We start from the raw sequence: 21,578 nt of genomic DNA on the forward strand, positions 1-21,578 counted from the left end.
ACAAAAACAATTATTGTTTGTGAAGAACACACAGATAAACTAATTGCACCTAAGGGAAAATTTAACTTAAGTTCTTGAATAGAATGCATCAGGACAAATAAACAATCACATCAAGAGAATATATAGATTGGTTAATATTAATTGTCTTTGTAACACGTTTGAGGTTTCTCTGAATATTTTGTGACATTACCCGATAACAAGATTGTAGTATGTACTGCTTCATTTAGAAAGAAAGGACTGTCCTTGTATTAGCATGCAGGTCAAAACAGCACTGTCACATTTTACAGTGTGGTGTAAGAATAAGTTATTACTGAGTGACACCATCACACGGTCACCTTGTCTGATTGCGTCGCCTCGTGGAGCATCCTGGCATCGATGGCTGCAGCCACCAGGTTATTGGCAGCTGTGATGGCATGAATGTCACCAGTCAGATGGAGGTTAAACTGAAGGACACGATGAGAGGGGGGAAAAAAGAGAGGAAAAATAAACAAAGCAAAAGAAAGGTTAAAGGCTATAAACTTCAGTATAACATGATAAATGGCTTCAAATGAAGTAATCTTGTCATGGCGTTTGACTTTGTCCTCTCTGTCTTTAACAATATTATGACTCATTTTCTCTTTTTGGCATGAGCCCTACTATTTAGGGGAAACAACAGGAGATATTATTCTTCATACAAGCGCAGTGAGAAGATGGAGAGGTAGAATGAAAATGCTGAAAAAAAATTGTGTTTTGGTTTGAGAAAAGGAGGCTGTCTCACTGTAGACTACATGTCTGGAGCTTTGAAACTCCTCTCCTTTTCTCCCTCCTTCTATCCTCTCACCCCTCCTCTCCCTGTTTTTACGGACAGTGCCATTAGTCACAGGCAATGTTATGCCACAGCTCCAGGGGTTGTGAGTGTACGCTTGTGTGTGTTTTTGTACAAACTGGTGGGAGTCTCTGCACGTCTTGAGTCTTTGAAGCAAGTGCTAATCCTGGTAGGGAGCAATGTGAGTCTGTCTGTGTGTCTTACCTCCTCCATAGGAATGACCTGGGCATATCCCCCTCCTGCAGCTCCCCCTAGACACAAAGAAGTAGTAGCACAGTCAGAGGCAGACAACAGGACAGGGACACTCAAAGGAGGAATGCTGAGTGGTGGACTCTGTGTGAACTATTCCACCCCGGCATAAAATGTAGCAACTGCTCCTTTGGGCACCAGTATCTGGCCTTGTCCAAATCTCCCTCAAAGTATTCAACAGGAAGCAAAACAAAATTCATGAGTTTCATTCCAAAAAAACATCCATCACTAACCGCTGGACACCTTTTCAAACATGAAAATACAACTCCTTCAAGATAACTAAAGTTGTTATTCATTGTAATAGTTTTGCATAGAGTTTTTAAGAAAACTGTAAGTTTTGGAATGATTATATTCAAAATAAGAGATTGCTGCATTGTATTATAATGTAATCAAGAGAAAGAAAGAGCACAGAGAGGTGACAGGATATGGAAGTATTCATTGCTAACCTTTAACCCCAAAGGTAGGTCCCTGAGAAGGCTGTCGGAGACAGGCGAAGGAGTTGAGCTTGAGATGGGCAGACAGGGCCTGGACTAGGCCAATGGTCACTGTGCTTTTACCTTCGCCCAATGGGGTGGGAGTTATACTAGCCAAGCAGAAAATACAGAACATATTTGAATTTCATATTTTTTTATGTGCTTTGTGATGAATGAATGAATCTCTGTGAAATAATGCCATAGCCAGAGACACTGTACAGCCAATGTGTTGATGGAAAAAGTCAAAAACTGTGTCCAAAGTATCACTTTATAATACCATAAAATAAGCATGGACAGTGATTTTGCCATTATTCCCTTGCTGAGAACCAGCAGTGTTTATGTCTTTTGCATCATAAATTTAAACACTAGAGGACGCTAAAGGAACATGATCATTAAAAAAAAGAATTCAATAGATCAGTCAGTCAGACTCACCCGGCAACCAGTACATATTTCCCATCAGGCTGTGTGTGAAGGCGGTCTAACAGGGAGAGTCGGACCTTAGCCTTGGTCCTGCCATAGGCTTCAAGCTCTTCTGGCAGCAAACCAATCTCCTCAGCCAGCTGGTCCACTGGCTTGGGGATCTGAGCTCTGGAAATCTCTATGTCACTGGCAAACACAAAATGCATGACAAAGAGTTCAGGTGCATTTAATTGTAAAACATAAAACATATGTTTTAAAATTAAAACAGGTATACACCACACTCAGCTCAGAGAATGGTATGACACAAGGAAAAGCTCCTACATCCAGGCAGATGTAGTGAAATGGTATATACCTTGGTACAGGCGTCAGGGGCTGAAGTTTGAGGCTGCACAGATGCCAGGGTCGGTACTGCTGCGCTTGGATCCACCGACTGCAACTACGCACCACATTCTAGTCGACAAACAGAAGGAACAGTAAGAACAAGGTGAAGAACAACAAAGACAGACATGTTTTCTGTCTTTGTCATTATATTCAAAGACATATTCAGCAAATGTGGTGAGACAGAGAGATGGAAACAAAGAGATGCACCTGCGTTCTGTAAGCTGCTGTGAGGTACCCTAACCCAGTCTTTGAGGATGTCTCAGTGGCATCTAAAAGAAAAAAATAAGAAGGTTAATGAACGTTAAGTAAAAATATCCATATACAAATGCTAAAAATGAGGTGGACAGAATGCAAATATACAAAAAAAACATATGCATCCATACTGCAAAAAAAAAATTAAGCTAATATATCTTTGGAAACACATACATTCTCACCCTGAAAGCAAAGCAACAAACTGATGGTTTAAAATCCATGTAACACCAAAGGATTGCATGGAGGTTGTAAGAGTTATTCTAATAATTCTTACAATATATTCAACAATACCTGACTCCAGGTTGGGATCACAGCGAATGACAGCAGCCCCTGGTCTAAACCAGGTAGGTGGGACATCCATATTCCCTGCCCCTAATAGGACCACAGCATCAGCCTGCATCACCTAGAAAATTAGGAAAGGGAAAGAAAATCAAAATAAATGATTTTTTTTTAAAGAGGAACAATACAATGACAAAAAAGAGACAATTGCAGAGTTCAGAAGATTCAAGAGTGCAGAAGATATGTGCATTATGTGTATGGCAGGCATGTTACGACTGATCACATTTTATGGCATTGCAGAGAGTGACCCCATGTGGTCAACTAATAAAACTGCACTGTAACTGGTGCAACTGAATAATGGCAGTAGATGGTTGAGAATATGGAGCATAAAAACAAGATAAAAACAAGATAAAGACGGGAGAGTGGTGCTTAAATACTATTTTGAATGGAGAAGTGATGAGGAAAAAGAGAATATATAAAAAAGGTAAGGAAAAGCAAATTAGCACAAACTCATACAAACACACCTGTCTCTGTAGGCTTTTAGAGCTCCAGTTACTCTTGAGAGCTGCCATTCCATTTCTCTCTATCAGGCACTGAAGGGCAGGCCCAAGGGGTCCTTCTCCTCCAACCAACAACACTGTTTTTCCTTCCAAAGGAGCGTCTGTAGAAATGTTTCAATTCAACGTTAGGGCATATATTTACTCAATTAATCAGGTGGGTCGGTATTTAAATACTGACCATATGGACATGGATGAAACTTGGGTCTTTAATAGCTTTGTGCAACAATGTGATCTATAATTACAGACAAGGCGTGCTGATTGGTGGTACATTTCCAAAGCTAAAGGACACTGACTATTTACCACCCAAATGCTACTTTCAAGACATTTTGTATGTTGAAAAACTGCATCAAGTTAGTGAATCTCTACTAGTTGTATCAGGGAAACTCAGAATAACTTTGACCACACATACACCTGACATTTGACCCCTAACCTATGAACCCCAGCATGTGTCTCAAATGGCCCTTAGTTCAGCAGTTAGCCTGGTGAGTCAGCCATTTTGTTTTGTGTCCACTTCGAGATTCAGTGTGAGATGCTTCTCTTCTCACCACAGTTATAAAGAGTGGTTATCTGTTACTGTAGCCTTTCTGTCAGCTCCAACCAGTCTGGCCATTCTCCACTGACCTCCCTCATCAACAAGGCATTTCCGCAGAACTGCTGCTCCCTGGATGTTTTTTGTTTTTGGCACCATTCTGAATAAACTCTAGAGGCTGCTATGTATGAAAATCCCAGGAGATCAACAGTTTCAGAAATACTCAAACCAGCTTGTCTGGCACTAACAATCGGTCAAAGTTACTGAGATCACTTTTTGTCCTACATTCTGATGTTTCATTTTTTCAACATGTATGCACTATCCACTCTGTACTCAAAATACAATATATATACAAATGCTACATCTCCTCTACTTTGCATTTGGGTTTTTTGTGGGCCACAAGGATACTGATTGTCACTGACTGTATTTGCTATTACAGTAGCTCACATTAAATCAAACTCGTTATCAGCTACAGCCGTGTTTTCCATGCCGTCATGACTCTAAAACCTACAAATGTAAGTACTGTTACAGCGACATGTATTAAAGTGTTTGTATACTTTGACCTTCACTTGTCACGGGTCAGATCATTTTCATGAGTTACACTATAGCCTACAGAATTCACAAACAACTGAACACGGGACTCAATTCCTTTCCCAGAAACTCACCATGTTTCTCCAGCAGATCCAGGACGGCGCTGGCTATGGGTGACACAAAGCCTTTGCTTACGTCTCCTCGTACCAAACGGCCCATATTCAAATCTGATATCCTATTGCAAAACAAAAATGGCCATTTATCAAAACGAATTAATTATTCTTCTCCCTGGTAGCTAGCGACTTTTTACTCACTGAAGCATTAAGACTATTTGGTAAGTGCTTTGGATAATATTGCATTGTGAAACAGCAGGTGCACAAATAATTTGAGTTAATGGTAAAGCTTAACACTGTTGATTTTATTATATGTATTATACTATAACGTACATTGCAGATTTTCAGAAGACTACCTAAACTGCATAATTTGACCTCAGATGAACCAGTTCTCTTCAATTCGTTTTGATTATGAAGGGTGCCTTGCTAATTTTCTTATTCACTTGACTGCTGAGGGCATGCACACTACAATTACTTTATCTTAATTTTGTGCAGCCCTTTCTGATTTTCCCAGAAATGTGAAGCACCACGAGAGTAAATGCATTTATTTCTGTTTGGGCTGAGAAACCTGCAATGCTTATGCAGTGCACACCATTTTACAGTATGTACTATTTGTAATATACTCTTCACAATTATGTCTTTCCATGTGACAACAGAAAACTTTTTAAATATAGTTTTTACCCGTCTATGTCCTTCTCAGGTTTGAGAGTATTGAGCACTCGACTGGTGAGTGAAGCCGGGGGAAGGTGGAGGTAGACACCATGCACCCTGGGGTCTTCATTCGCCTTCAACACCTCCTCTACAATCTACATACACACAATGTAACATACACATGTTAACATGTTGAACACATTCAGGTGTAAATACTGTACTCCGTGTGGTGAATATATAGGGAATCCTTGACATCGCACGTGAAAAGTAAAGGACCTTTGATCTTTTAAGAACACAGTAAACTGATTCAGAACAAGGGAAGAAATGGAGAGAGAAAGAGCATTTGAACCTTTAGATTTAACAGGTCAGTGCTGCTGACTGAGCAAAGAAAAAAGATGAAAACCCCTGAGGGGGGTTGAAACAAGAGGGAGAGAGAGAGAGGATTTTTTTTTTAAAGGAGAAGAAATATGTGTGGAACTAGAGCAGTAGCTCAGTAGAGCAGTAGAGTCCTCCTAAGGCCAGGAATTGCAATTTAAATCATCCACTTTCACATGAAATGTCTGAGCTATTCCCAGGAGTTTCCACTTTTTGTAAGTATCAACTTCCAGCGAGGCCAAGAGACTCACAGCTGGGAGGGTGATTCCCATTCCCAGTTACGTAGTGATGGAAAATACCATGAAAAATTAAAACAGAACCTAAGGGCTAAATCAGTTGGGAAATAAAGGATTAGTCATGTAACAGTGAAGAAATAGTGGCTTACAGTTATGTACTGATTTGGTAAAACTGTGTGAGGCTCTGATTACTTTAACACTTCACCACCATGATCACATGTTGCATTGACAAACTGCCAAGGGGAATGGTAAATCGCGCACTGACTTGCAGTGAGTAAGACGATGAGTGGGAGGAAGACTTGGCCCAGACAAATATTTCAGAACAAAGGGAAATTAACCTGTTTCACTTACTTCATCTTCACTGCACTCTTTTGCCAGGCAAATCTGAGTGACGTTCAGCCCAACCTGTGGACATGTAGACAAAGAGATGGTGAACTGTTATGTAGATTTGTCCACAAGACAAAGTGGGAAAAATTACTAAACAAAATAAAATAGAACAGAGAGAGACAAAATTACCTTTCCTGCCATTTTCTTATTGATCTCCAACAAACTGTCATCTTCACCTGCCTTGGAGATATAGTTTACACAGTGAGAAAAACACTCACAGACCTGATAATACAGGAATGCTCAATTGTTTTAAAAAAAAGAAAAAGATAAGATAACCCTTAGGTAAAAGGAAAATTGAGGCAAAGCAGACTTTATGTCATTACTAGCACAGCGCTGACAAGGTAAACTGTCTTTGGACTACTTTATGCTCTGAGGTTTGACAATATTTCAGCATGCCACAAAACTGATACCTGTATATTTATAAATAAAAATCCTAAAAAGTAAAGTACCTGTATAATGGCTAACAAAGGTTGGACTGATGGATTTCTTTTCTGCAGAGCCACTATTGCCTCCTTTGTGCTCTGAACCACTTCCCTGTGAGAGAAAATAAACTGGTTAGTAATGTCCTTAAACCCATTTAGTGCTACACATGGAGTATTAAAATAAATTTAAGTCAAACACATTAGACTCGAGGCAAATGATGCCTCAAACTCTCCCAATTTCCCTAATAGTGAAATTCCATATATTGCATATTGGTCATATTGCTGCAGCTAAGTTCTACCTCCAATAAAAACAAAAAAAAAAGTTATCATGGAATTACATTTTGTTGCTTTTAAATGAATAAAATAAAAATTGTGGAGCTGCACCCATTGGCCACCCAACTGTACACGTGACAGTGTTTGAGGGGGTGGGTGGGCGATAGTATGTTAATGAGTAGAGTTAACCTACTCACCTACATATTGTCAAAGATGTAAACATTGAAATTCCCCCTCTAGCTAATTTAGACTAAACATTAAACTGAATCCCGCGTGATGGTCTACAGTAGTAAAAGAAATCATTTAAACATTAAACCCACCATAATGCATTTCACGAACAATATACATAACATTAAAACGCGTGCAACACAAAACCTATGCAAACACACACATGGATGGGTGTTAACGGTGTTAAATCGACACATAACGTTACAGCAAAACTCGTCAGCAACAGCCCCCCTGTGTGTTTATAGCTCGGTTCTCCGTGGATTCGGGCACCTCTTTAGTATAGTGCGTTTGGCAACAACGAAGAAAAATTACATCAGCTGGCTGGAGACCCTCTGATTATATCGGCGACACGTGCAGAGCTGGCTCCTCGCCAAGAGCCAAAACGCCGGTGACACAGGAAATGCCGACCCCTTATCAGGTCAACGAAATACTACTCGACAGTTTAGTTTAACAACAACAACAATAAAAGTAATAACAATAACACAAACACAACTGTAACTGAGTGATGTATGACCACATATGTTTAACCGCACATATTTCTGTCTTACCTCAAAGACCTGTCGAACTCAAACCCGTTTTCCTTCCGGGGCTGTTTCCCAAAGTGGTCGGACAATTTCGGGTTGGCACCGCCGCTGGTAGAACCGCTCGCTGCCCGGAGGATGAAACGGCTGCTGCCAGAGCCAACCGGCAGACATCTCCGCGACAAGCCGCCGACCCTTCTTCCTGGATGTATCCGAAGACTGCCACAAGCACTGCGAATTAAAGACAACTTCATGGCCGTTTCTTTGAGTTGTTTTATGTGGCTTTTTGAGTGTTTTCCTCGGTTTGTTTCTCTCGCCGTGGACGCTGAATGAATTCAACCTCCCGGAGGAACAAAAAGAAAGTTGGGGTGGCGACAGGGTCCTGGTGGAGGTACGATGTATTCAGGGACAGTCGGGAATTTGAGTACTCAGAGGGTTGGCACTAAATATAATGAACACCGCACAGAGAAGGGCGGTCTAATGTCAGGGACGTGGAAAACTCTGCCACGTTTTCAAGGTACAGCCTATTGTTCAGCAACATTTTGATAATGCATTAATTTCAATGTCAGTTACACGAACAGTTACAGTTGTAAAATCAGAAGTACACTTGAAAGCAGCAGCCTCAGAAGACGAAAGGTGCTCGCGTTCACCAGCACGCGCACTCACGTGTTGCATGCATTGACACAGTAAAGGGGGGAGGGGGGGTTCACAAAACATGACCTGGATTCACTCAGGACTACGACCTTACCAAAGAGAGTGTGGTTTGGACCTCAGCCGGTGGGATCTAAGGACAGAGGGTGTCTTATGTACAGACTATAAGCCCCCCTGAGACAAACTGTGATATGTGATGCTGGGCTATATGAATGAAATTGACTTGACATTGGTGTTGACCTGGTGTTAAAGTTTATACATATAAGAAAGACTATAAATAAGGGAACTCTCAGTTGGCAGTTTTATTAAGTACACCAACATCCCTCCTTCAAGACTGTTATAATGTTCAGTTTATGCTGAACTTGTTGTAGAGAAGTTTCAATGTGTTCAATTTAATGGTTGTTGTGGAGGCTGCAGTTTGTGGTGCTGTAGAATTGTGTCGTGTTATATGGACAGGTGTTTCTATTATTTTGTCCACCGTGTTTTTAGCCTGCTAATGAGGGTACACTAAATAACCTCTCTCTATAATGCAACATAGTTCAGCAGCACAAACTGCATTCCTCAGCAGTATCATCCAGTTGAATCGACACCTCTCTAAAACAATTTCAGCCAAAACCTTAACATGGTGACAGGACTGTTGTTTTAGACTGGATTTACTTTAGCTGGGTATATTTAACAACCTGCCAACTGAGTGTATGTGGCCAGAATTCCCAAAGAAACTGTCACCACACCTACATTTTAAAATTACCTAAAATATTAACTGACGTTGTATTTAACTTAAACAAACTGGTAAAACAACATTGGCCTGTCTGTGCTTCCTTGTGTTAATCTCTCTCTCTCGCTCTCGCTCTCTCTCTATCACACACACGCGCACAAGTAAATACTTGTAGAAGTCATTTGGGCGTGGCTGGGAAAATGTTGATTCACCGGAGCACGGCCTCGTCGCTTTCGGTACCGTCAGGTATCACCGCCATCAATGCTCTCAAACAAACCCTTACACAGCGACTATTAGCTGCAGAACTTTGGAGCAGAGGCCGGTGATATGAGTGTTGTCACTGTGATATATCTACAGAGACCTCCGTCAAAAATACCAGTATACCATTTACTAACAATTCAATACTTTATTCTACCCTGGAACCTGGTAGGTCATGGCCTGCGAGTTTAAACTGGCACTCGCTTGGCTTACACACCCCAGCTGTTCACACCTCGTCCTATCCCAGTTGACGCTGCTGAGGTGCAGCGTCACTGCAAGGCCAAACCGACCGGGCCTCATTCCTGAAGTCACATCATTACAGTTGCATGGCGTGGCGCAATCCATCACCCCAACAAAACCACAGTCTGAACGCCAGTTTTAGCTCCAAAGATAGCTGCATTACGCATGTGGGGGCCTTTTGTTTTTCAAAAGAGCCCGGAACAGCCGACTTCAGACATAGGATGGTGCTGCGGCACCGCGGCCACCTTACATTACAGGACAAGGTTTGATATCTGCGGACATCACAGCAAAACAGGTAAAGAGCTTTCATTTAATCCTAGCAATCGTGAATGAAGTAAAGAAAACATACTTACAGATATCTGTTGACATTGCAGGAAATGTTTGGAGTCATAAAATGTGGGTGAACTGTGATACTGATGTGGTGTTAGATCACACTGTGGAGACAAAAGCCTATAGCTTAAAAATTAAATTAAGCTATAATTTCAGGAAACACACATCTGTGGTTTCCCCAAGAATATTTTCGAAAATAGATTTATATAGATGTTTTTTTTTTTACTATTTGTACCATGAATCTACCTTAGATAGACTTAATATACCCACAACATGCCTGCATATTACCTGTTGCAGATCATCTGAATAAACCCTACTATAAAAGAATGAGTTTTTTTTGTTGTTGTTTTTTTTTTTTTTTTTTTTTGTTTGTTTGTTTGTTTGTTAGTATTGAGTATTGTAATAGTATAGTCTAATGAAATCCAACCTAAGGACCAGGAGCTCTTGACTCAGTGTTTAAATCAGCAATAGTAAATTTCAATATTTTATTCAGTAGTTTTCACCATAATGATGGACTGTATAAGGACTGTTCACAAATCACAGATGAAGACTATTAGCTGTTATTCCCCACTGAAAGTAGGAAAAGACAAAAACAATATCAGATAAGAGCTCTTGAAGTTCGTGAACATTTGACGTAGCAGCCTTTGAAATGTCTTCAAATGATGTCACCGGCCTCCTTACTTTACTCTGGAAATGTTTTTTTTTTTTAAGCTATTCCTCAAACTCCAAGACATAAGTGAATCTGATATACAGAATCTGATGCTCTAGTTAGATGAAAAGTTAAAATGAATGTCTGGATGAAGACATCAGGACAGATCACAAGCTAAAAGAACTAGTTTGGTGAGAAACAACACCTTTAGCTATTCTTTAGAGAACCTGTTAGGTCAGTGATCGGCACTGGGTGAGTTATATTTGAAGGAAGACGGAAAAGACTTTTAAACAGACACAACAGCTTAAATTAGACACTGGATGTGTTTAAACATGCAACTTGCATGTGTTTAAAATGATAAAATAGTCTCTGTAGCAAACTAAGTTATTCAATTCTACAAGGTGCTGTGAATTTAAAAATTTGTTGTTGATATCTGGCCTTTCAGGTCAGTAAGAAAGAGAATATCATTTTAACATCTGCAACCTTCACTTGCTCTCCAGCCTAACCATGAGGGACAGACTGAGCAACCTACAGGAAATGTCCAGCAGCCATGTGGAGCCAATGGAGTACGCAGAGTCCGCTGTCTCAGACTCCTTCAGTAACGTGGACCTGGAGGAGGAGTTACCCCATGAGGCTGTAGTGTTTGACAACAGCCCTGCTCTGGAGCAGATCTTCTCCCAGTCACAAGATATCCACAGGGAGGTCCAACTCATCCGCCTGGAGGTTAAAAGACTCCGTGAGCAGAACTCTCGCATGCTCCAGGGTACCACCACCATGAGTACTATTAAAAGGGACTCCAACGCCATTGGTGCTGATATAAAGGCTCGGGCTGAGGATGTTCTAGCACGCCTGCGGGACATGGACGGCACAGCCCACAAGCTAGAGGAGACACACGGCTCAAATTCTGCCATCACACGTATCGCCAGAACCCAGTATGCTTGCCTCAGCAATGGCTTCCGCGATGCTATGTTTGACTATAATGAGACTGAGATGAGCCATCGTGAGAACTGTAAAGCCCAGATCCAAAGGCAGATGGAGATAGTAGGGCGTGAGGTGACAGGAGAGGAGGTGGAGGAGATGATTGAGACAGGTCAGTGGAACATCTTTAATGACAACATCGTGGTTGAAGGTAAAACGGCTCGATCAGCTCTGTCCCAGATTGAGAAACGTCACCAGGAGTTGGTGGACCTGGAGACCCGCATCAGTGGCATCCATGAGATTTTCCTGGACATTGCCCTGCTGGTGGAGGAGCAGGGCCCCATGCTGACCTCCATCCAAACTAATGTTCAGAAAACTGATGAATACATACAAGATTCCCTTGTCAAACTCGGTAGGGCCAAACGTCATGACAGGAACAATCCATTTAAAAAAATGTTTTGCAGTTGTTTCCCATGCTACAGCTAATGGCTGTACAGTACAGAAAGGGATGGGAAAATACGCAAAGAGCTGGGAAATCCCAAGGTAATGAAGCCTGTTCTGTACTTGTCATTTGTTCATTGTTCTTATTGTCACTAAGTATTTATCAGAGTAACTGCATAATAGCATTTATTCCAGGAAGTTAAATAAAGGTTTGAAACAAAAGGTTAAAGCTATTGTGTCCAGATTGAGAGACAAAATTGCTCGTGTAAAATATTTTAAAATTATTTTTAAGTAATCCATTGATGTCTGTAATGTTTTTGTATGAAAGGTTTGAGACAGGTACCTCAAATCAGAATTCATTCCCTGATCACTGAGGTGTGATGCAGACCAAAGGTGAATAGTATTATAAAATATTTTTCATGTTCTTTTGGTCTGCTGAGTTTCCACATTGGGAGGATTTGCAACACAAAGCAATGACTTTCAGTAAGATCTTTATTCAGTTTGTGCAGGGCATCCTGCCTGACACAATGTTTTCTGATGTAGTAACTTGCCATGACAAATAAACCTTAAAGAAATTGTGTTGCATGCAAGTTCAATCATCAATCAATCCATTGTTTTCGTCGTTCAGGTCAAATGGTTGGTCACTACATGTCATTGCACTAGTAAATGGATGTCGTAGTTGACATAAGGCTGAAAGAAAATGTTTATGAAATTGTAAAGTTTAGTTGTTCTCCTCACATTTACCTCCTCTTTTGAGGACACCAGTGACTGACAACATTTTCACTGGGATTTATTGTCAGTGATATTATGAAGGGATCACACTGTCTCTGCCTTTTGATGACTTTACATATAATAATATCTTATTTCTGGCTTTAATCTTGTGGTGTCTTTTATGTAACATAAATAACTATATTAAAAACCAACATGAGTGTGGGCTTATTCTTGCTTAAATCTACTATCAACACATGAAAATAAATAAGGTTTAGCAATTTGGTTCGCGTTAATGCATTTTATTAATTTAACTTCTCATTCAGATACAAGGTCACACCAGAAGCACTGCTCAAATTTTTTGGTCCCTTGACCTCAATAACTATGATAGTTAATATCCACAATCCCTGGCATGTTCTAGATTCTTTATCCAGCTCTGGGCCTCCTGAATCACCCCTCACCTCAATGAAATCCCTGACACAGACATCCACACACAGGTGCATTGTCAAACAGTTTAATTCCTCAGGTTTCCTCACTAAATTTCTTGCTTCTTGCTTGTTCCAGATTCAGTGTTTCAGAAGAATGTCATTTTACTTAATCGACTCAGTCTTGCTTCCTGAACAGGAACCGAAAAAAAAACAAAAAAAACAGAACTACACTGGCACTCAGTAGAATGTGCCCTAAAGTCAAACAATCCTATGCATCTGTCCATCTCTTACTGTAGAAAAATAAAAGGAAAAAGGAAGTAGTCTGATAACATAAATCATTTGTCATAAAACAACAGTACAACTGTGTTCAGTGGATTCAGCATTTTCTTACACCAGAACACCATAACACACAACACCATAAATATGTCTGATTTTCTATATTAAAATCCACACATTGTTTTTTTTCCTGAGAAATTAACAAGGACGCCAAAAAGATGTTTTCAAAATGTTGAGGAAGATGATCAAAATTCTGTCCCTTTAACCAGATCTGGACCAAAATTCAGTGTGTTCTTCTCTAGCTCATGCCCCTTCCGTTCACCAGGTTTGGTGCAAATTGGTTCAGTACGTGTTGCGTAATCTTGCTGACAAATAAACTAACTAACAAACAGATGCAGGTGAAAACGTAACCTACTTGGTGGAGGTAAAAATGCATCTCCCTTCAAGGAAGTACAGAGTGTGACAGTGGGAAGGCCCACGTCTTTCAGCTGGGAAGGGGTGGCAGTCACTCACTCTCCCAAGTGCCTTGAACCAAACAAGTGTGAGAAACACTGAAGGGATTGCGTTCTGTGATTGTGGAGGCCAGTCACAACAGGTAAGATATTTTAATTTGAGAATTGAATGACATTTGATTGATTTAGGTGTAGCAGAGGCACCTGGAGACAAGTGGATAATTGATTGGACTTTACAATGACCAGGTAGTTTAGAAAGTTGACCTATTCATTGGCAATCAAGAAGAAGTTTACAAAAACTTAAATTATTTTATCATATATTATGACTACTTTTAGCTTCATGAATTTTTACCAACATGATATATGAAGAAATGGATTTTCTGTGACAAAGATTCAGACAAGCACTACTGTTTTGGTAGCTTTTGTCCAGCATAAGGTTGACAAAATGAATGTACTGAGAATTATTCAGATAGATCAACATACATTGCACATACCTTCTGCCATAAGCCGAGTTTCAAAAGATATGTGTGTTATTTTAAATAAGATAGTGTCTTCCTTGTTCCTGGTTTAAATAACAGCATTCCAAAGGGCTGCTGAGCTGTGACTGCTGTCATTGTTTTTCACTAAAGAAAACCTTCTGCAGGTAAAACTGACCAGTCAGGTGTATCAGTTGCAGTAGTTATATAATAGTAACTTTTACATGCAGTCAGTCAGTGGACTGTATATTTAAGCCCTGTTACCACAACATTTGATGTCAAATTTCCTTGTTCCTTGTCTGTGAGCTCTTATGGGGAGTTCAGAATTTTAGCAGTTGTACCCTGATGAGAATGTCTACAACCCAATATATGGAATGAATGTGACACTAACTTTGAATTATAAAAAGTGAAAAGATTGAATCTATAGTGACACTATATTTTCATGACTACGGTACAACAAACCAAAAGCTAGACTAGAAATTAGCCTAATAATTAACATTTTGTTTTACACAGCTCTTTCAGGCAGAATGCGGGACATGTTGGAGAGGCTGCAGACCATTAGTGTGGAGCAGGAGGTCTATGAACCAGACTGTTATGGACCTGAGTATGACATAGACAAGACGACCCTGTCTCATCAAGTGGTGCTTTTTGAGAACTCCTCAACTATTGACAAAATCCTGAAGGAGGCCCACTCCATACGCAGGGAGATCTCCCTACTCCACTTAGAGGTTGAGCGACTGACAAAACACAATGAACGCTTTGCGACTTCTGTGCGACGCCTCACCCTACTCAAAAAGGACTCTGACTCCATTGCCAAGGGGATCCAGCAACGTGGGGAGGCTCTGTATGGTCGCCTGCAGGCTCTGGGCAAGGAGAGCAGCCAGCTTGAAGAGAAAGAAGGTCACAACTCTGCCGTTAGCCGCATTGCCCGAGCTCAATATGAGACACTGACCCGAACCTTCCATGCTGTCATGGGTGATTACAACGAGGCTGAAGAGACGCAGAGGAGTACATGTCGGGGCAGGATCCAGAGGCAGGCCTCCATTGTAGGGACTGAAATCACTGATGAGCAGCTGGATGAGTTGGTGGACAAAGGTGGTGAGGGATGGACTGAGCTGTCCCAAAGTTTGCAGACAGAAGGTGCACGCTCATGCCGGTGGGCACTGTGTGAGATCAAAGGCAGACACAAGGAACTGGTGGCGCTGGAGGCCAGGCTGAGGGAGGTCCATGAACTGTTCCTGAACATGGCCATGCTGGTGGAGGAACAGGGATCCATGCTCAATAACATTGAGAGCAATGTGTGTAACACTGAGGAATATGTTGAAAAGGGCAATGTTGACATCAAGAGGGCTCTTCGGTACAAGAAGAAAAATCCTTTTCTCCACTGTTGTCCCTGTCTCCCCTGTTGGAGAAACAACCAAACATTTTAGGACTTTTTGACTTTATGCAATTTTATGGATGATCAAAAACTAAAATAAATATTTACCTATGTAAAAAGTTGTTGACAGATGAAAAGAAATGTTACACAATATGCCCTTTTCATGGTAAATCGAACCTTTACAAGGAGAATCACTTTTGCACTGAAAAGTAGCTTTCTGTATTTCTTTACCTGATGTGAGAAGCTTTGAACTGTTCAAGGTCTGGAGTTTCCAGCTGCCTGAAATTTGATTTACGGTAAAATACCTCAGAGAATTAATCCAGTTGTGGGTGTGTGTGCATGAGAGAAGTTAACATTTTGAAAGGATGTGATTTTGACTTGAAACAATAAACATTTTATGCAATTTATGCAAAATAAACTCTGTTGCACTGAATTAAAACCAGTTTGCCGTCATTGGCACCAGAACATCAGCTGAGTTAGAAGGGTCATGTGGGAAATAGCTTCACGTGCTCTTCAGAAATTCGAAAGAATTGGAGTCACGAGAGTGATCAGCGGCCGTAAGAATGGAGGGAGAGTCCACAAATTGCAGTTAGTGGTGCCAGATGAGATTTATTAAGAAGAGTTGGGACTATGCAGAAATGCAGTAAATTATCAAAGTCATAAATGGAAGTCATGTGAGGTTCCTCATGGTCCTGTTTCAGCAGAAAACTTCAGCAAAAAATGTATCCTGGTTTGTTGTAAGGGGGAGGAAGCAGGAGAATGAGAAAGCTGGAACTGCCGGAGATGATGAGACGTTTAACATGTCGGTGACAAAAACATTAAACAGGCTACAGAGATGGCATGTATATAAAAACAAACAAAACAAACAAACAAACAAACAAAAAAAACAGCATCAAGTTTTAATTCAGGTTTTTAAAGTATGACATGACACCTCAGAGTCCCTTGAAGAATGAGGAAAAATACTGTTTGGACAAATCAGCTGGCTCCTCCAGATTCTTTTGAGTCAGATAAGCTGTTAAAACTTCAGACTGGAGAAGACACATGTCATATGATCCACTGACATTATCTAAGCTATATCCTCATAACCCGAGTGTGAAATAAGAAGGTTGTCTGTCACTGAGATGACCTGTCAAACTGTGTGGTCCTAGAAGAAGCCAAATTAAGTGAACAGCTGGTGAGCTGAGTTCAGGGGTGAATAAGTCCAGTAGTGTATGTGGCCTTTTTCTTTGTTTTTTGAAAAATGACCCACCGATTCACAAGCAACTGTAGCATAGCCAAACTTACTGTGCTTGTGCTCTTATTAGCCCACTTGGTCCTCCTTCTCTTGGTGCACTGTGTGTACATGTTTCCTGATATATTACATGGCCCCGGGTGTGTTGTGTGGTAATTTGATTAAAAACAAATTAATTAGGAATATGCAACAGAGTAAGCCCAGTATCAGGGGCCTCAAGATCAGGTGTTAAGTAACACTCACACTAAAGACTACACTGTATCAGTTTATATTATGCTTTGGTGGTTTTTATTATGCCCATGTCCCCACACACTTACATTATATTTAAACAAATCATTTGCCACATCGTGAACCGAGAGTCTGGGGGTGCAGTTGCGCATTTTCCTTTAAATGTAGTATAAAAAATAGTTACGTAAAGGCCACTCTTGATGTTTACCTTCTCTTTTATTATTAAAAGCTACACTCCGTCAATGCTAGTAAGAACCAATGACAAATTTGTGTTAAACGTAGTTATCATCAGTATCCAACTACATCTTCTTTATTTTAAAGAGCTGGGTCTCACTGAATTACCATGAAGATATACAGTGTGATGTAAAGAGGTATAGGCAAAGGACGACTTTAGTGGCGTTTGTCCTGTTTGAGTGGTTGCATCTGACAGGCGCAGAAATATCCATGAGAAGCCGTCAGTGTCATTCAAGTCTCCAAAGTTTCTGCGGACTTTGTTGGGCAACTTCTCCTATATAATTCCACGAATGACTACAGAGGTTACTTCCTGGGTTCTTGGTGTTTTCCTTTTCTTTGCACCTTGTTTGGTCACAGTGGCAGTAATAGATGGACGCTCCGCTGTGAGTGGTTGAACCATACCGAAGTCCCAAACTTGTGCTATCAGTTAGCATGTGCTAACGTTATTAGCTGCTGGTTCTAGTTAAGTAGGTTTCGCTATCGTTCTTGTTGTCTGGTAGCGACGGATGCAGCAGGGGTTATTGTAAGCTAATAATAAGCTGGCGTTTTTGTTTTGGGTATGACATATTATATCACAAACACCGCATAGGTTACGATAGTAGCTAGTTGAAAAGCTGTGTCATTAGCAAGTTCGCTTCGGTGCTTCTCCACAAGTGAGCTGCTAGCTGCTAACGTTGCTTTAGCACCATAGGCGTAGTCACTAGGCATTGTTGTTGTACGGAACTAGTATGGCAACGACGTCCATGTAGCTAGCGCAGTAATGAAGCGTGACCGTTATTTAAAAATGAAACACGAATGTAGTGGTCTGCAACCTGTACGGGGGGCTTATTTCTTGAAGGGGAAATATGGCGGGATGCGGTGTGTACACCAGGATGGCCGAGTGGTTAAGGCGTTGGACTTAAGATCCAATGGACATATGTCCGCGTGGGTTCGAACCCCACTCCTGGTAAAGTCTTTTGTTGGTACCTGAACCTTCGTGAAAGTACCACATGTAAACATAAACACCGTCATCATAACACAGCACATTATAATTCATGACACGAAGAACCACGCTTTGCTTACGGACTTCCATCTCCATCTAATGCACCACACCGAAGATGAGGTCAAAATACCAGAAAGGTGAAAAGTTAATACAACATGATAAATTAAAATTAAAGGTTTATCTTATCTTATCTTCTATACGTCGCCGTAACGTGACAAGAACAATTCCTGGTGAAAGTAGGGATTGTTTCTCCACTGTGACAGAACACTGTAAAACACCTAAAGACATTGTAATTTGCCCTCTTAAGAACAGTTCTCCCCTTTTGTACAGTTAGTCTGGGTGAATGGCGTTTAAACTAAATAGCGAAGATGCGCAACATGGTAGTGTTGATTGTACAATAATACTGAATAATCTGGGTGGTCAGATAATGTTAATTGGCTCCAATCCAACAGCGGTACAGAATAAGCTGTTTAGATATTTTTCTGCAGTACAAGCCCACCTCCTACTGGCTCATGCTGTCAAAATATCCATGTATTTGGCATCTTTGATGTCTGTGCCTTTGTGATAGACAAATAATTTCGACAAGGATTATTGTGGGGAACATTTATAAATGTATGATTTTTTTTTTTTTTGATTTTTTTTTTTTTTTTTTGCTGTGTACTTGTCTAATAAAGTTCTGCTGGCAAATGTGGTCAGTCTTTTAGGAGAAATGGCACCTTTCGGACAAGAGAGGGCGCTCTAAGCCCTTCTTATAGTCTCTGGGCTGAAGTCCAGCGCTGGCCCACTGAAGGCCCACACACTTTCATCCCTATAATTTCACTGCAAGGGCGATGCCGTGGACTCACGGATACCCAGTCATCTGCATCTGCCACACGAAAAGCTCCTCAGAAAATAACTGCAGCACTTCTAAAGTAGTATTACAGAGTTTGCTGCACTGTAGTCACATAGATCCAAGAAGTCTAGAGGGAGAAGAAGCCTTGTGAAACTTCAACCTCAAGCTGTTGAAATTCCATATAAGTCTTTTGCTGTACAGTATTCACAGACATGATGAATGTAAATGTATACCACATGTGTAGCAGTTTTGTGACAAAATGCAGTATATTACTGCGAAAAAGATGTCGCTTGAATACATAAGATGTTCTCATTTTACATATTAATCTTTGTAAATATCCCAGTGAACTTACAGGTTTAAGTTCCCACTTGTCTTGTTGCTCCCTCTATAACAACCGCCAAGCAAATATACTGTCACTTGATAGGTGTTGGAGGCCTAAGAGAGCACTAATTTGTGAAACTGAGCTTCTTCTTTGAGCTGTGTGAGGAAGCATCCACAAAAGAGCCCTGACAACTGAGAAGAGGGAGGGCGAAGTATGAGGGCTTACAATGGAAGATCAACATATCTGCATCTCCAAAGCCTCAGAGAGTACTTTCCAGTGGGCTTTAATCTATTATTCAGTCCGCTTAGGTACTGCAAAAGTTGTTGCTTTTCAGGCCAATACAACACAGAGTATAATAAAATGAAACCTAATACAAAAAATGGTAAGAGAGTTTATGGTAATGATTTTTGCTGTTATTATAATTATTTATATTGTTCAATATACTGTAAATCAAGTTTATTATTGAAAGAAATGTTATTTATATTAAATACATTAATTCTAAACACAGCTTTTACAGCAAATACTGCTCACACGTTAATGTATCAGTAATAAATGTCCAGTTATATGTAATAAACTACTGACAAGGGTAATTACTCTGCATACATTTCGACAGTACGTTTCATGCTTCACCTACAATTGGCTGTAGGTTTACTAGAGTAAGAGGTTGAATGTCGAACTTTTTTTTTTAATAATGTGGCTTTGCTGCTCTCCATAGTCAATGGTTTACACCATTCTAGTGTAGTAAAATATTACACATACATGACAATAAAACTCGTGGCTCGGTTTAAATTGTCAATTTATGGTGCCTTTATGTGGAAAAGCTTCGAAAACCCTTGTCCCAATAAACATTGCTGTTATTATTACACAATCAAAGTTTGTTTTAAAGCTTTTTGTTTTCCAGTGGGAATCACTGGTTTCATTGGTGTTACGTCACGTGACGCCCACCGCGCCATGTTTCCATCTCCGCGTCAGGAAAACTTTTACAGCCAGAGGGAAAAGCTCAAGTCGAGTGTCAAGTCACCCAGAGTGAGCGCCGTGGATCCGGTCAAAACCTTCAAAATACATTTCACTACTGCGACGTTCATGAAATTAACTCGCTGAAATAAGGCCCACAGCAAGAGAAAAGCGTGAATCAGTCGCAAATGTCAACGTTGCGTTTGTTATCTCGCCCAAACGTAATGTCAAAAAGTAATTTAAAATTTCTAAATCGTTTAAATTTGGGTAACAGACTGTCTGTTAATGCCGTGAGCTATAATGTAAATCTTTTATGACGTTGTCAACGCGATGAATTATTCCAAATTTGCACAATTATCGGGAAAAAGAACGGGTACGACCGCTGTCTCGAGCTGGTTTGACTTCCCAGTGGGCTCCCTGTCGGCTTTTACTTTGAAGGACATGTTTCCGCTATGTTTAGCTAACTCAGCCCTGCTTACCTCTGGTGCGTGAAGCAGGGAGAGTCAAAGTAAGCAACAGGAACAAAGTTGTGGGACCTGAGTCCACAGTACCGCTGCGTTCACCCGTGAAATGCAATAACCAACTCTCCGTTTCCAAGAGACTGCCTGCCGTGTGCTTTCAAGACTACGGTAGTTGTGCTTTGCTTTGCGTGGCAAAAAGGCGTCTCTTAAAGCTTTTTTTTTTTTTTTTTTTTTTTTTTAGCACATTGTGTGGAGACTGGATGCGCTTGAGGACGATTGTCTGTAGCCAGCCAGTCAGTTAAAAGAGTGCCTAGTACCATGTAGAAAATGCCTTAAATTAATCGGATTAATGCTCTTTTTAAGTTTTCAACTTTTCAGTTCACCTGGCTTTATTTGTCTGTCCGTACACTACACGTTTTGGACTTGTTGTGAGGGAACACGTCTCCTGGCTCCCTGGTGACAGCAGAGGTGTGTGTGAGATTTGGATCTGTGCAATCCCTCGGACCTGTGAGTAAATGTGAACCCGTCATTGTATCAGCTGAGCACGGCATTGTTGCACGCTATTGTGAAGTTTGAAGTCGGACTTCGGGTGTAAATGATAAGTTAAAACGTTGTTGAGATAAACTGAAACGATCACTGTTCCTACTAGACCCGACCTGTAGCTGTTTGTGTACACTGCAGCCAAATTTGAAATTGCTGGATGAGGAGGTAAAAAGAGATAAAACATTA

At 40.7% G+C, this 21,578-nt stretch overlaps 4 protein-coding genes and 1 non-coding gene across 7 annotated transcripts in view; 4 read left to right on the forward strand and 1 right to left on the reverse strand.

Moving 5' to 3' along the window:
- Positions 1 to 7,939, reverse strand: part of mthfd1l (methylenetetrahydrofolate dehydrogenase (NADP+ dependent) 1 like) — a 33,369-nt gene extending 25,430 nt beyond the window's left edge. For 2 of the 3 annotated variants that reach the window (XM_041064810.1, XM_041064808.1), the window contains exons 1-14: positions 7,713 to 7,939; positions 6,691 to 6,775; positions 6,371 to 6,421; positions 6,206 to 6,259; positions 5,274 to 5,398; positions 4,614 to 4,714; positions 3,384 to 3,520; positions 2,872 to 2,983; positions 2,536 to 2,597; positions 2,300 to 2,397; positions 1,960 to 2,133; positions 1,501 to 1,637; positions 1,010 to 1,056; positions 336 to 443 (exon numbers count right to left, since the gene is read on the reverse strand). In XM_041064810.1, the coding sequence (XP_040920744.1) occupies positions 336 to 443; positions 1,010 to 1,056; positions 1,501 to 1,637; positions 1,960 to 2,133; positions 2,300 to 2,397; positions 2,536 to 2,597; positions 2,872 to 2,983; positions 3,384 to 3,520; positions 4,614 to 4,714; positions 5,274 to 5,398; positions 6,206 to 6,259; positions 6,371 to 6,421; positions 6,691 to 6,775; positions 7,713 to 7,939 (1,518 nt within the window). Of the gene's footprint in view, positions 1 to 335; positions 444 to 1,009; positions 1,057 to 1,500; positions 1,638 to 1,959; positions 2,134 to 2,299; positions 2,398 to 2,535; positions 2,598 to 2,871; positions 2,984 to 3,383; positions 3,521 to 4,613; positions 4,715 to 5,273; positions 5,399 to 6,205; positions 6,260 to 6,370; positions 6,422 to 6,690; positions 6,776 to 7,256; positions 7,382 to 7,712 lie in introns of those variants that run through there. The other variant, XM_041064811.1, reaches the window with a different exon arrangement.
- Positions 7,940 to 9,623: 1,684 nt separating this feature from the next.
- stx11b.1 (syntaxin 11b, tandem duplicate 1) lies at positions 9,624 to 12,869 on the forward strand. The gene is made up of 2 exons (XM_041063711.1): positions 9,624 to 9,844; positions 11,029 to 12,869. Exon 2 carries the CDS (start codon positions 11,036 to 11,038, stop codon positions 11,930 to 11,932), a length of 897 nt encoding a protein of 298 aa, XP_040919645.1. The 5' UTR covers positions 9,624 to 9,844; positions 11,029 to 11,035; the 3' UTR covers positions 11,933 to 12,869.
- A 909-nt stretch (positions 12,870 to 13,778) lies between these two features.
- LOC121199653 (syntaxin-11-like) lies at positions 13,779 to 16,035 on the forward strand. Its single transcript, XM_041064524.1, has 2 exons — positions 13,779 to 13,894; positions 14,750 to 16,035. The coding sequence occupies exon 2, from the start codon at positions 14,755 to 14,757 to the stop codon at positions 15,655 to 15,657; it is 903 nt and encodes a 300-aa protein (XP_040920458.1). The 5' UTR covers positions 13,779 to 13,894; positions 14,750 to 14,754; the 3' UTR covers positions 15,658 to 16,035.
- Positions 16,036 to 18,164: 2,129 nt separating this feature from the next.
- Positions 18,165 to 18,247, forward strand: trnal-uaa. Its single transcript has one exon. It is a non-coding gene; the product is annotated as a tRNA-Leu (tRNA).
- A 2,673-nt stretch (positions 18,248 to 20,920) lies between these two features.
- utrn (utrophin) overlaps positions 20,921 to 21,578 on the forward strand; it is a 168,661-nt gene continuing 168,003 nt past the window's right edge. Inside the window, exon 1 of the mRNA XM_041064681.1 lies at positions 20,921 to 21,356. The gene's annotated coding sequence lies outside the window, so the exon portion shown is untranslated. The remainder of the gene's footprint in view (positions 21,357 to 21,578) is intronic.

Source organism: Toxotes jaculatrix, chromosome 19 (assembly GCF_017976425.1).
Source record: "Toxotes jaculatrix isolate fToxJac2 chromosome 19, fToxJac2.pri, whole genome shotgun sequence".
In the NCBI taxonomy this organism is placed as follows: Eukaryota; Metazoa; Chordata; class Actinopteri; family Toxotidae; genus Toxotes; species Toxotes jaculatrix.

What these genes read in the sequence shown, in the direction of transcription:
- LOC121199653 (XM_041064524.1), top strand. Translation starts at nt 14,755, where the DNA reads ATGCGGGACATGTTGGAGAGGCTGCAGACCATTAGTGTGGAGCAGGAG.
- stx11b.1 (XM_041063711.1), top strand. Translation starts at nt 11,036, where the DNA reads ATGAGGGACAGACTGAGCAACCTACAGGAAATGTCCAGCAGCCATGTG.